This window comes from Rhipicephalus microplus, chromosome 8 (assembly GCF_043290135.1).
Source record: "Rhipicephalus microplus isolate Deutch F79 chromosome 8, USDA_Rmic, whole genome shotgun sequence".
Classification (NCBI taxonomy): Eukaryota; Metazoa; Arthropoda; class Arachnida; order Ixodida; family Ixodidae; genus Rhipicephalus; species Rhipicephalus microplus.
The window spans coordinates 82,500,408-82,515,560 of NC_134707.1; the positions used below are offsets into that span (position 1 = coordinate 82,500,408).

The 15,153-nt window shown below is 44.0% G+C and overlaps 1 protein-coding gene across 1 annotated transcript in view; it reads left to right on the top strand.

Annotated features, from left to right (window-relative positions):
• The first annotated feature begins 707 nt into the window (after window positions 1–707).
• LOC142769202 (uncharacterized) overlaps window positions 708–15,153 on the top strand; it is a 35,841-nt gene continuing 21,395 nt past the window's right edge. The window contains exons 1-5 of the mRNA XM_075872225.1: window positions 708–801; window positions 3,001–3,125; window positions 3,742–3,854; window positions 5,753–5,821; window positions 12,563–12,598. Coding sequence (XP_075728340.1) covers window positions 3,026–3,125; window positions 3,742–3,854; window positions 5,753–5,821; window positions 12,563–12,598 — 318 coding nt within the window. The 5' untranslated portion in view covers window positions 708–801; window positions 3,001–3,025. The remainder of the gene's footprint in view (window positions 802–3,000; window positions 3,126–3,741; window positions 3,855–5,752; window positions 5,822–12,562; window positions 12,599–15,153) is intronic.

Consider the following 15,153-nt stretch of genomic DNA (forward strand, 5'->3'; position numbering starts at 1 on the left):
CCTTATTATACGAAGCCTTCTGTGTACTGTGCAGCTTTTAGGGGCGAAGCTCCTTAGGGTCAAGCAATGTCCCCTGTCCCTCGGCGTGACACGCTTGGTACATACCCGTTCTAGAGGGGGTATGTGTTACAGGGGATGCGAGATGCGAGATGGCGGTACTTGAAGTGTTCGCTAAATGGACGCACAGACGGATGCACGGATGGTCGGACAGACAGACAAGCAGACGGACGGATGGATAGACGCGTCGACGGACGCGTGAATGGACGGACGGATGGCTGCACGGACAGACGAATGAACGGAGGCGCGGACAGACGGTTGGAAGCACGGATGGACGCATGGATGGTCGCGCGAACGGACGGAAGCAAGAACCAACGGACGGACAGGCTGAAGGCCGCTTCACCCCACTCATCATCATTCACTTTGTGGATATGCTGTGATTTTTTTTTTGTTTTTTGAACTTTGCACACGAGACAGACGTGTGAGCAAATTCGCATAAGTACCTAACGCCACAATCTCATCATTAAACTGTGTAACTCTAGTTCATCGAAGTTTGTTCACAAGGCCCGCGCGGCTTGTGCAAACGTACTAATGCACTTCAACGAATCGACAGCCGATGCGTTACTGCGCCGCACGAGACGAGTAAGATTCAAGAGAAGCGTAAAAAAATGGGCTGGATCCAACTCGTCACAGTCAGTTCGACGAGCGATTGAAGTTCGGGTACAATATCATCTACTTACTGCCCAAACTCTGCTGGAGCGGCATTCAGGTTGTATCACATCGTAGGATCGTTGCCCTGCGAAGGTATTGCTTACATAATATCTTTAGTTCACAAGGACAAACTCATATATACGTCTGTACCGATATATCATAAAGGCACGTAAAGAGTATCACTCGTAAGTACATCTGCTGTTGCACCAACACATTTCCGAATAGACATGCAGGACGTCGTCCACTGTATGTAAAAGAAAAGAAACTAGTTATTGTCACTCGTTAGTTTACTCTGTTTTCCCTTCTTCATACGCAATCCTGGCCTTTTGGATTTTGAAATTTTTTTCCAGTGTTTATACTCAGGTGCAATAATACTGTCACGGTCGTTTGTTATCTTCGATTCTGTTTCATTCGATTTTAGCTCACAAAGCCTGTCGGGAATGCTCCGCGAAAGCAGCGCCTTGCTGTTCAAAAAGGTTCGCGATCATTGCAGATCGTTCCACTGAGATTGCGAGAAAGACGCGAACAATTGACATTATTACAGAGCTCTCGCGACACCCTGTGATAAGACTGAAATATTCGATGGCATCTGTGTAAATGCCAACGCGCTTCACCGCTTGTTTGTTGATCGACAGCCGACGCTCCGTTCGCCGCTATAAGTGCCCGTGTGTTGCTTCAATCTGACTTTCAGTTCCCTGGCCAAAACTTTAGCCAGATAGACACATTCATCTCAACATCGAGTCTGCTCCCTTCGTCTATGTCACCAACCCGTGACAATATCTAATCAAGAAAACCTACGCAGCTTCAATTTCTTCGCACCCATTTCATTTTATTTTATTTTGTTGAGCTATAGCAGATAGTACGCAATCGAATATTGCAATGCTTTGCTTGTTTCCGCGCAATCTCTAAATTATCTAAAACATTCTTCATTCAGGTTGATATAAAGCATTTTGAACCAATAGAGAAGGCTGCTTATAATATATAAGAAGCAGAGGAGCTGAATTTACTGTTACTCTTGCCCACAGTTTTGTGCATTGCATGTCACCTGAAGACATCCGCATGTTATTGTCTAATTTGGGATAATCACTCGCAGATGATATTGCATGATTACTACATGAATTGGCACAAGCTGAACAGACAGAATAGAACGAAAGCACGCAAAGAAAAACCCACCTAGCTCAGTTTTTCTCAGCTGTCACCAATTTGCATACTTGATTGATATGTGGGGTTTAACGTCCCAAAACCACTCTATGATTATGAGAGACGCCGTAGTGGAGGGCTCCGGAAATTTAGACCACCTGGGGTTCTTTAACGTGCACCCAAATCTGAGCACACGGGCCTACAACATTACCGCCTCCATCCGAAATGCAGCCGCCGCAGCCGGGATTCGAACCCGCGCCCTGCGGGTCAGCAGCCGAGTACCTTAGCCACTAGACCACCGCGGCGGGGCACCAATTTGCATACTTTCTGTTTTGCCTGTGTAGCGCGATGACGTAACATAAACACAACATAAAAGCTGTGGAAAAACAAGCAGTAAATAAAAATATGTCTTGGGCATACAGGAACACCTCTAGTATTAGCTTGCACTTATCTTCACCATTTGCACGCACTGAGGTATGGAGTACGGAAAAACATGTGAACACTATTGACCTTTAGTCCCACACAATAGGTTGCTCATAATAAAATTTTCGTTTTTTTTGCACGAAAAGCTTCAGTAATTGCAATTCATTCATCAAATATGTCAGTTGTGCATAACAATAAATACAAGATTGCTAAAGAGCGAGGATTTGCAACTGAAAAGTTTGGGGATACTCAGGCTTTGTGTTTAAGAGCTAGCAATAGCAATATACTGTCCTTATAGTGCATACTTCAGTAACTTAGTGCATGCTTTTATTCTATATGACGTCCCTCGAGAAGTTTAAATCGTGGATCAGTACAATGTAGTACATTAAGTTGAAAGTGGCTTGTGTGAGTAAAGTATGGCTGCAATCTGTGCAATAAGTAGCATGCTTCAAACCATGGGCGGTTATGCGCATGAATTGTTTTCGAACCTGCTGTTCGAAAACATTGAACTTGCTGTTCGAAAACTTTCTGTTCGAAAAACTTGAAGTTGATAGTGATACAGGAGCACCATACCCTATAGCTACTGTTTGGTGCCATTTGTTTCCGCCTGTCTCTTGTGCCCAGAATTGTTGCGTCCCGCCAAAGTTGTTACGTACTGTTTATAGTTATGTCATACGAAATTGTACATATTAACATAAAGAAGTTCCTCATTGCTCTCTGTTTGCGCAGTTCGAAATATGCCAGTCGTCTGAAAATGGCAGGACGTTTGTTCATGGGCATCATAGCCTTGGCACTATGGTTTGCTGTTATAGAGCGTGTGGTGGATCCTGTATTCTCCTGCAAACCACTGCCACGTGAGTTCCACGTTTCGTGAAGTCTCCCTTTTTTTTTGTGAAGTGCAAAAAATGATCGAGAAACCTTGTTGAAAGTATAGCACTGGTATAGCTGTAACGTGAGAACACCTACACTTGTATTTCATTATTCGGTTAGCACTTGTCAAGTTGTAAATGTATTTACAAGTGCCTAATAAAACATTATTACCCTGAAAGCATAGATGGTTGTTGCTGTAGTCAACTGGGAGTCATATGCACTAGGTTGGATACGCGTCCCACCTCTTCGTTTTTAACCTTGTGGGTCGACAGTTGGGACACCCTGTATATTTTTGACATTGCAAACCGCCATCTTTCCCAGTCTTACTGTGCAGTTTCGTTTTATTTTGTGGCGTCAGGAGCTAAAGTAAAAGGACTAGTCTACGTTTCATTTCGCTTTCAATGGGTCAGTGTGATCGCCATCTCACTGATCGAAGAGTCTGCAGTCGCTCGCATACTTTGCATGTAACTATACTCGTGACCTCGTCAGCGCATTTCAAATGCCTTGCAATCACATTTTTTCTTCTCCATCACAAAGTTTCTTTAGTTTTTCGTATCACTTGAAACCATTATAATTTGTTTTCTTCACTATTACATGCAGCTTTGGGGCCCCGCCTGCTCAATGCCAAAGCTGCCTTTGGTGAATTCATGCGGAAGTGTCATAAAGAAATCATCGATTATATGAAAACCGTTCCGCCCCACATGGTTCGAAGGGTATGTGTATAATGGTGAAAGATAGTTTCGTCACACGTAAAACTGCTGAAGTAATTTTAGCCTCATGCCCACTTAGAGTGAGGATAATAATGCAAGTAAATTAGACTGCCTTAGATGAATGGGTCATGTATGCGAAACGTATTTTTTTTTCTACTTCATTTTTCGGACAATACAATTGCATTACCCATGGTCAGGAGAAAAATAGGTGGTTTGCCTCTTGACGAGGTCCCGCTCGTGCCGGGCGTAACCACGCTAGTGCTAACTGGACGTTCACAGAAGAACATTGAATACAAAAGTGAAAAAAAAAGAAAATAACTATCACACGAAATATACATACTCGCAAAAGTAGCCACCAGCTTGACAACAGTACATTTTTAACAAAACTTATTGCTACAACCGCTAGACTTTACGACGACAAGCCGAAATATTCAACTGGTTCAATACGCAAAAAAAAACAAACAAACAATAATGACCTCCACACTACAGAATAAATTATCAGGCAAGGAGAGATCTTTTCGGCAATATTTTAATGCGCAGGGATTTGGAACTTTAAAAGAATGACACGGTGGAGAAAAAATATTTTCCAGGAAGTAGAATGAGGTTTCAACAAACGACCTGCAGCTACAAATATCTAATAAAATTCCAGCATCTACGGAAAGGTAATCATAATGAGTGGGTGGAGCTCTGGGTATCGTATGGGCGAGTAACCATGCGTTGCTTTGTATGATGTAAAGTGAGGGACATAAAGTCACATGAAGAGTCAACGAAAAAGCTAGGTACCAAAATCCACAATGTTTACGCGTAAATCACCAACTAGTATAAAGAGCTTGTGCTTGTTGGTGTTTTTTGCAGTTCTGTCAGAATTACGATTGCTCCTCTATTGCAAGCTGTTTTTGTAGACGAAGCACTTTTCTTTCTATCTATCTATCTATCTATCTATCTATCTATCTATCTATCTATCTATCTATCTATCTATCTATCTATCTATCTATCTATCTATCTATCTATCTATCTATCTATCTATCTATCTATCTATCTATCTATCTATCTATCTATCTATCTATCTATCTATCTATCAATCTATCTATCTATCTATCTATCTATCTATCTATCTATCTATCTATCTATCTATCTATCTATCTATCTATCTATCTATCTATCTATCTATCTATCTATCTATCTATCTATCTATCTATCTATCTATCTATCTATCTATCTATCTATCTATCTATCTATCTATCTATCTATCTATCTATCTATCTATCTATCTATCTATCTATCTATCTATCTGTCTATCTATCTATCTATCTATCTATCTATCTATCTATCTATCTATCTATCTATCTATCTATCTATCTATCTATCTATCTATTTATCTAGCCACCTGCAACCCTTAGCTTTCCTGGCCGCTTCGATAATTGGATCTACACCAAAAGTGGTATGGCATAACATGACTGTATCATGAGCATAAATGACTAGTCATAAAATAAAAATAGTGGTGTGTATATATGAATATCGTGATTTACATGTCATGCTATTGCTGCCCTTGCTTTGGTTTCACCCACATGACATATTGCAAAACTGGTATTGTATGGTTGTTTCAATTACGCTGAGCAGCTTGCTGTGGTGTAATTGATGTAAGTGGCGACGAGGCTGAATTCACAAGTCCGTAAAGAATGGCAGCTTCCAAACTCGAATGTCGCAGTGATGCTGACACATTTATTTATTTTTTTCCAACTCAATGAAGAACCTAAAAAACTGTCCTATAGGGGCGGTGTTGCTCAAGCTGGTGCAGTCGAGCTGCTCGAACACTGCGATGAGTGTCAGTCTATCCACGTTGGAAGAATTAGCCTGTGTCGCTACAAAACAAGACTGAAGATTTTCGTTTCTCTTTACAGATTGTACCACTTGCTTGCATAGAATTCAGAAAATGTTTTCCGCTGATGGCAGATCAAAATTACAAACCGGTAAGGCATAACTCTTTGTTGTATTTAAATATATTTTTTGGTGTACTTGAGAGTCAGAAAAGTTTTTTTGTTGTACAACATATTTCGTAATACAGTCTCGGTGCTTGCGTAATCATTCTGGACATTCAGGTTTGTTAGTTCATGTCGCGCGAGAAGAAACCCTAACAGATGAAATTCGCCTGCCATAAGCAAGCGATCGCACTACTCCTGCCACTATGTGAATTGCATAACGATTATATGGTTTAAATGCCTGCCGATTACCACGTTCACCACAACATTTGTCACACCTACTGTTCACAGTGGCCTTACAGAGGAGTGCTCGGTGAATGGCAACTCGGTGAATTGTAAATGGTGAATTGCAATTGGTGAATTGCAATGTAGTAGGTACTTCGCACAACTACTTGCATGCGCTAGCCCCCCCCCCCCCCCCCTCCCAAAAAAAAAGTGTGTAATGTAGGGAGTCGAGAATAACACGGCAGACAAAAAGAAGTTTTCAGTAGCCATGTATAGCTAAAAAAAACGAGCAAACGACCAACGTGATCGATATCAGGGGCTGAATGTGGCTTCCTTCATTGATGATAAAGTGGTGTCGACCCCAGCCTGGCACAGGCTTCCCAAGAACGTCTAAATAGCCGCGCCGGAAACTCATACGGAGTCTTGGCCGTGGCACTCTCACGCGGCTGGTTATTGGGAGGCGCTCTCGTGCAGGTTCTGTACAAGCTGATGTCTGAACAGTCATTGAGATAGACGAGACAAGACCTTCTTTGTCCACCGGATCCCACCAACACTCATTATATACCAACAAGCGCAAAACGATCACGGACATACAAGAACGGCGCGTGCAAACGAGAAGGGAGCTAAGAGGAATCGGCAAAGTTGAAAAGGCGCGATCGGTCAGTAGAAGTATATGTTCTGAAGAAAAAGACAGTTCAAGGGACATAAGGTCGCATCGGAGGCCTTGGCGGCAAGAAATCGACACACTCACGCAGACGGCGACGGTTGCGATGCGGTAAAGACGCTTACTCGTGTGGTGGCATGGCCGCTGGATTCTGAGAATGGGTACGAAGCGTCGGGTGAGTCGAGGTCAGCGACCTTGCGGCGCTTGGCAGCCCGCAGCTCGGCCACGAAGCCGGAGACGTAGGACTAGCCTTACCAACGCCAGACGAGAAGCCTTTGTGCAGGTGGGAGCCCGTAGACGTCTTCATGCGGCAGCTATGCCGGCCACCACTCCCGCACCCTTGCCACCTTCTTCACTTGGTTCCGACTCAGCCACCTCGGCCCTCTCGGCCGTTCAGCGCACTTCACTTTTCTTCTGAATCTTCAAGGAGAGTCCTCGCTGGGCAGGCACGGCAACGCTTACACATGCTGTTGCCGTGCGCCTCTGTCTCCTTATTCTTCGACTTTCGGTGATGATTGAGTATCCCAAAAGCGCTTTTGCTTTACGAAGTCAGCCCTCCTTTTCGATAATTTTTCCCAATGTAAAAAAGAAACTGCCACTTAGTGCGCGTTTCGACACGCAAAACACACCTCCTGGACGTCGTCTGGTACTTAGTTTTAACCGGACACACTTCATGCATAACCTATGTTTACCTATTGACGGTTTCAAGGTTGCAAGCGTTGTACCCCAAATAACTTCCGGTCGTCCTATTACCAGCTCCTAACGTCAAAACTGAGAGCACATTGTGAAGCTCTTTTGAAGAATAAGGAAACTCTTTCGTTTTTCACATAAATGATAAAAGAAACGTGCGTAATTTACAAACGAATGTTTTACAATTTTTATGTAGCTCAAAAAACATTTACTTGAATATACTTTGTCAACTATGTGAAGGAAACTGCAGAAAATCGGTGGGCTATTTCCTAAAGCTCTTGTTGTTCACTGATGATGTCAAGGCACGTCGGTGGACAAAGCTGTATGTCATCAAGAGGCTGTGTTTGTAAACATTGAAAAACTATGGTAGGTACACTACGGAATGCACTGCCAAGCTGCACTGTCGTGCCAAAATGAATAAACAATGGCAGTCTACGCACAACATACAAGCTCGCTGCTTCACATATTTACGAAATGCCGCTCCATTGTCCACGGTCAAAATCCTAATACAGCAGCCAGTTATTAAACGTGACGCTCAGGTTGTGGCATCCCAGACAAGAGGAACAGCATAATTATTCCCTTCGGCCGAATGCAAAAGAGGTGCTTTGTAGTGTTTGCAATTTCTGTTTATATAGTTCTGCTTTAGAATACTCCACCAAAAAGACAAGTGGCGAGCCACATTACGGCAAAGATTGGATCTCAACCATGGGGGTATTCTTCAGTGACGACGAGCTTAAAACGCTCCAATAATATTTTTAGTCGGATCATCAGGTCCAGACGTCCTTGAAAGCTCGAATATTGTAACCAGAAGAGCTTTCCTATCAGCTCATGCGACACGAGACACATGAGGTGTCTCATTGCCCAAGGAGCTTTCTAGTGAAACTCGCTTAGTGCAAGCTTCTTTCCTGCAAGCTTAGATGTTTTGCTGTCGTTACTGGTATTTCCGTTTAAGCCTCCCTGCCATCCCGCTTCATCACTGGTCACTGGCTCCCTTGTGACTCAGCAATGCACACTTTGACAAGTGGTGTTGCCGTCCTTCTATAAATACCATCTGTACGAACTAACATTTTATTTTTATTTGTTTAGTAATGCTGCCAATCCACGAGAAGGGTGATGACAGAGGACAACGCAATGACATATTGCAATACAGTTACATTTACAAAAAAATTGAGTAATATATGACACTTCAAAAAGACAAGAGGTATTCTTTCAAATAACAAATAAGAATAAAAATAACATATTTGGAATAACAATTCAACAAGCCAGAAACGTAGGGCTATCCTGGTCAACAAGAAATGACGAGAAGCGGCCATGCCTGCAGGTAGGAGCCCTTAGTGACCTTAGTGCAGAAGTTTTGCCGGCCACCACTTCCCCGTCCTGACCACATTTTTCACTCGGTCCCAACTCGGTCACTTCTGCCCGCTCTATCGTTCTGCATCATTCCATTTTCTTTTGAATATTCAAGGAGAGCCTTCACTGGACAGGCATGTCTACGCTTACGCATTCTGTTGCGGCGTTCCGCATTGTGTTGTTCTTGCACTGTGCACTTCGTTTTGGGCCTGCTTTCTTACTTCGTATGTCGCAGTACCCGTGGAGGAAAAAACAACCAGCCCAATACGTCACCTTGCTTCCTACTTCTTCTTCGACTTGCGATATGGATTGAGTAGCGGACTTCGCAAACGCGCACTTCACTTGTCACTGCCCCCCCCCCCCCCCGCAAAGGTGCAGGAATTTCCTCGCTCGTCCTTGGCTCGCGCCATATCAGGGAACCTCGCCACGGTGATCATGTCTTCGCCAGTGAGCGTGGCTGGGCGACGACTACTCGGCGCGTGGGCAGCTTCGCGAAGTTCAAACCAGAAGGCGTTCAACTGTGTATTGGTTAAAAATATGAAGAACGGGCATCCGAGTTTATATAAGTACAACGCGGGCTTCGACAGTGATGTCTCTTGTCACATTTGTTATTTATTTTATATCTACAGGGACTACAAGCAAAGTAGTGGCGAGTCAATTCGGATTCAGCCTCTCTTTTTGCCAAGAAAGCGACACACGTTGAGCAGTCATTGCCAACATTGGTGTATGCAGATGACATAGTAATAATGGTCGATAACAAAGAAGATTGATTGATTGATATGTGGGGTTTAACGTCCCAAAACCACTATATGATTATGAGAGACGCCGTAGTGGAGGGCTCCGGAAATTTAGACCACCTGGGGTTCTTTAACGTGCACCCAAATCTGAGCACACGGGCCTACAACATTTCCGCCTCCATCGGAAATGCAGCCGCCGCAGCCGGGATTCGAACCCGCGCCCTGCGGGTCAGCAGCCGAGTACCTTAGCCACTAGACCACCGCGGCGGGGCGATAACAAAGAAGATCTCCAGGGATTGATAGACATCTGCGCTAATGAGGGAGACAGGTTAAACTTGAAGTTCAGTAGGAAAACATTGGCAGTGATGATATTTATGATAACGAAGGCAGTGAGCATAAGATACAAAATGTCAAGCTAGAAATAGAGGATAAATACAAGTATTTATTCGTATGGTAAACAACGGGGTTGAGTACCTAAGGGAGCGCGAGAGATACGCAATGACAAAGGGTGACAGGAATTCAGCGGTTATGAAAAATAGGGCACTGTGGAACTACAATAGGTATGACGTTGGGAGAGGGGTTTAGAAAGGTGTGATGGTTCCGGGTTCGACATTCGGTAATACGGTCTTGTGCGTGAGATTGGCGGTTCAAGCAATATTGGAAATTAAACAACGTTGCATAGGTAGACTTGCTTTGGAGCACACGGAACACCCCAAATAATGAGGAACAGGGTGACATGGGATGGACATCGTTTGAGTGCAAAGAAGCTAGCAGCAAGGCAGAATTTGCGGAGCGATTGGGAAAAATGGGAGAGGCGCGTTGCGCTAGGAAAGTTTTCAGGTACTTGTACATGAAAAATATTGATACTAAATGGAGGAAGTGAAGTCGAAAACTGCCAAGAGAGTAGACAACAGCAGAATACCAAGCCATAAGGAAACATCGGTTAAGAAGAAGGTGAAGAAAACAAAAAGGGACATGTGGAGGATGGGAATGCTTGCGAAATCTTCACTGGAGACCTACCAAACTTTCATGCAGGAAATTGCAAAAGAAAACTTATACGATGATTCTCGGGGTAGTTCTCTGCTGTTTGAGACCAGAACAGGAGTATTGCGGGCCACTGATTGCTGGCTACAATGAAGGCGCGAGTGAAATTCAATTCTTCAACACATAGTGATAGTACTTTATGGCTAGGTGAAGTGAGCCACCGCCCGATCTAAAGGGCACAACCGGATACATCAATCCATCCATCGGTTAATGCTATGCAACGGCACCTCTTACTGAAGATAGTCTTTCTTGGGGACTTTTGACTCAAAAAGTTTGGTCCATCTGTCTGTCTGTCTGTCTGTCTGTCTGTCTGTCTGTCTGTCCACCCTTAAAGACACCTTGAAGGGCTAAATGGCGCCAAGTGCTACTCCAAATGACCGACACCACCCGCAGCACCCACCAGTATTGCTCAGGATTTAGCGTTAATACATGTGCAATTGTCAATTAAACAAAGCAACTATTGCGTATATATGAGGCACCATAACAGCACGTCAATATTCTGTATGTGCGTCTGTTTACTAAAAACGGCATACATAAGTAATTCTAAAGAACGTAGCGTATATCACGCTGCGCTGACAATGCAACGCTTGCACGAAAAGGCTTTGCTAAGACGACACGGTGGTGGCACCTACCCGTTGCCTTGCGTTCTACACCTTATCGCCTCAGAGATGGGCAAGCGTGCCACGTGCTTCGTTGTCCAAGATAACTGCCAGATAGCGCTCATGTCTCACGTGTGACGTGACTTAAAGCGCTCGCTCGCCTCCGCTGTACGCTCGAGGCACTCTAATGCAGCGCCTTCAGAATACTATTCACAGATTTTTTTAGCAGAACATCAAATTAACGTTTGTTCACTCTCTCCAGACGCAAGACTATCGTCTGTCGATGACATCTGCACTGTAACATGCAGATACGAGGCCAATTTTTTTTGTGTGTGAATTGATGACGTTTGACCTCGAGCTCCAAGACTGCCGCTCGCTAATGGAGGATATAGAATGGCGTTCTTATAATTTGTGTGCCGTGTTTTTCAAACGACCCTACATCATGAGTAAAAAAAAAAAAGCTATCCCCATTCTTTTATCGCACTGAGCGCGGGCAGATCGAGTTCATGAGGCTTTCTAGAGCCAACGTTTCAGCGTACAGTGCGACTATGCGGCGTTTTCTGCGCAGGAGGGCTTGGTTTTTCTATCCCAGCAGTAAATATCAAATGTGTGTCATACTAACGGGCTGATTAACAAGCTCAAATGATGGTGTGATTGGGATGCACGTCCTAGTACAGGGGTCCAGCAATACCGACTATCTGGTGTTGTTTGGCGTGCTATGACGCACCACAGTGCACGGCCCTCTCCCAATGTACGAGTGCGAGTGCTACCTAAATCTACAAGTCAGCCTGATAATTTCCCGAAGTTAACTAGAAGGGAATTCGGCCCTGCGATTGTTCATATGTCATGGAAAGGCTGGGTAATACACTAGTTTTTCTAGTTTTCGCGTTTGCGCCTTTGAATGCACGGGTGGCTTTGTTTAGTGGTGTGTATTTGGTTCCGTTTTGAATAAAAGAACTGACCTATCAGAACTTTTTGAGCCGACATTAATTGGTGAGCCTAAATAGGTCAAGATGTTGAAGCGTAACTGCTGAACGTTTGTTGAACTTCGTCTCGTAGCTAAGCGAATTCAGGTTACACGGATCCAAACGAAGCCGCAAGAACGAAGATTAGAATTTGTGTACTACCAATCATTCCTGCTGGCCAAAGTGGTGAAGTGGTGTCTTTGGTACCACTATAGACACTACTGGCAGAGTTTTCTCTAGTGTACTCGTATTTATCGGAAAAGCTATTTGGGGTGAGCAGGTGAGCACTGTTACAATTATGATACCGTGACGCAACTATTACCCTCGTTACCTCCGAGTGTAAAGATATACGTGGAAATCGCAGGTAATGTTTCGAATTTATTGAGAGATGTAATTTGTAGTTACATTGTTTTCTTTACATATCACCCCATTAACCAATATGATTTAATTTATTGCAGTTTCTCGACTGTGTTTTGCCAATAAATACGAATATGGTATGTATTCGTTCATTTTTTTGAACGGTGGCACCGTCGAAATATTCTTAATTGCGGAGGTTTCTTGCTGCAACCGCAATATTCAGAACTTAGCTCACTGTAATGCTTGGCAAAACGTGCAACATTTATGAGTAGCTTCACCACCTGGACCTGCAACAGTAATTGAACTGGGGAAGTACAATTTTTTTGTTTCCTGTTACTTGGGTCGATTTTCGTTTCTCACATGAGTATACTTGAAACAGAAATGAATGGTAATACTCGCTTTGATTTGTTGCGTATAATATTTGTGTGATTTTGAAACGAACAATGGGATCCTCCTTTTCATGTCATTATTTCCCCAGTAATTCGTTGATGGATAAAAAAAATCCAGATACCTAAAGTATTGTTCTGTTACAGGCTGAACTTGACGGAGAATGGACTCATTAATTAGATTCAGCTGCCATAAGCTTCTTGCGGCACGCTATATGGAAACGCTGATGTTCGATACATGGTTATAATTTCATTATCCCAGTGCAAGCACTATTCTTCCTAAAAATACCAAAAATGCTGCCTTACTACGCTCGTTCTATACACGTCTGATTGGGAGAGGGCAGCGAGGTGCTGTGGTTATATATTCTGATGCAGGTGCTCTCGCGACCACTCCTTCAGCTGCCGAGATTGCTCCATTTAATCTCGCCGTGCTTGTTTTGATGCATTGCAATGGTTTCCTTGACATCAGAATTGCTTAAGAATGTCTGATATTATCGGTCATAGTCAGCGTCATCTTCAAGGTTCCATAAACATCATGCCGTTAGGATTTCAATGCTTCCGATTAAGCCCAAAACATGTCTTCATTCGCCCAACTGTAAGTATTGGTAAAAGCGAAGGTTTTTTTTCACGCTCAGTGCGTCGAACTTAACCACGTAAACTACGAACAGCTATGGCGTTCTGCCAAACTTGTAGATCATGGTCAAATTTATAGCAGTAGAGTGTTTCATGATATAATTTTCACAGTGAATGTCGCAGCCGAATGTACACACTTCATAAAATAGCGCAATAGGTTTCCTGGAGTACTTCGAGGTAAATGCTGGGGTATCTATTTCTTAGTTGTGAGCACATTGTTGTATATGCTAGCACGTGAAAATATCCAAAAGCTTCGTATCATCAGGCAACATTTTCAGAGCAGGCGGGATAGAAGCGCTCATTTTACTTACGAGCAGTTCATTGTTATTCAAATAAAAACCATGCACGTTTTTTCAGGCCGAGAATGTCCTCTGAAAACTTTTAACTGGCTTCCTTAAAAAACGTGCAAGTGATACTGACATGACTCAGCTCCGCATTATTTCTTGTAGACCGACCGACAGGAAAATAACTTTATTGTGGTCCTGAGGAACTGTGTTCTGACGCCCCCTTATAGGTTGATTCAATAGCAGTCGCGGGCCACTCCCACGTAGGGACTGAGAGATCATAGCCCTCCACCTTCTCGCCGGCCCTCTGGACAGTCCGAAGTTGAACCGAGAGGTCACCACTGTTTAGAGCTTCTCTCCCGTTCTCCTCTTGCAGAAATAGGCGTCACGAAACGTAGAACATTGGCAGAACATGGGAGGTAAATAGCAACAAGCATCTCCGCAGTCCGGACAACGCGGTTGGATCGTTGGCGAGAGGTGACAGAACCTGACCCGCGAAGCGAAAGGCTCCGTTTGGAGCATCTTGAAGGCTGATGATTGTGGTCGAGTAAATTTAGGATGAGGAATTTGAAATGACCATCGAGAGAGAAGATAATGGCTGATGACCGCGTGAAAAGTGAGGAGTGAGCTCCAGTACCTTCCAGCATCCCGCTGCAAATCCACCGTAACCGCCGCGGTGAGCGATACCTCGCACACGGTCATGGGCAAAACTTTTTTGGCGTTGGGAACATATGGATGTACGTTGGTCCCAATGTGGGCCGGAAACCATGTTACGGTGTGAAATCCACAGCCCCGTCGCAGCCGAGCATCACCGCTGCCTCCCGCGAGATCGAGCCCGAGGCGAGAGCCCTAGCTGCGGAAAGCCAGTCTGTAAGAAAGTTAGACGCGATGGGCCCTTCATTGCTATGGCGAATGTAATTTACTCAGCCACCGCTGCTGAAAGCTGTCTAACCAAGGCAGAGCACAGCGGTGGGTCACTATGATCGACTGAGACCACTGCGAAGTGATGAAAACGCCCTTACTCTGATGCAACGACATAGGTCACGAGATCTGACTGCACCCAACGTCCAATACGAGCGTGTAGTCGCGCGCCCCCGCTATCGCTTACAGAGCAACAAATCCTGTGCACTTAGGGAAAATCCCGTGCATTTAAGGAGAATCCCGTGTACTTAAGGAGAACGTTCAACAAAAATCTAATATGAAATTTTGCCACCAGATTAAGAACAAACCTGTGGAGGAACAAACCTATTAAGAACAAATCTATCACCGCTCCCAGTGTTTTAGATGCAATGCCAGTGCGCACTGCGTGCTATCTGACGTAAGCAGTATGCGCGCGAAGATTGGTTTTGTAAAATTTAGTTTTTTAATGAATGTTTTCAACTTCAATGT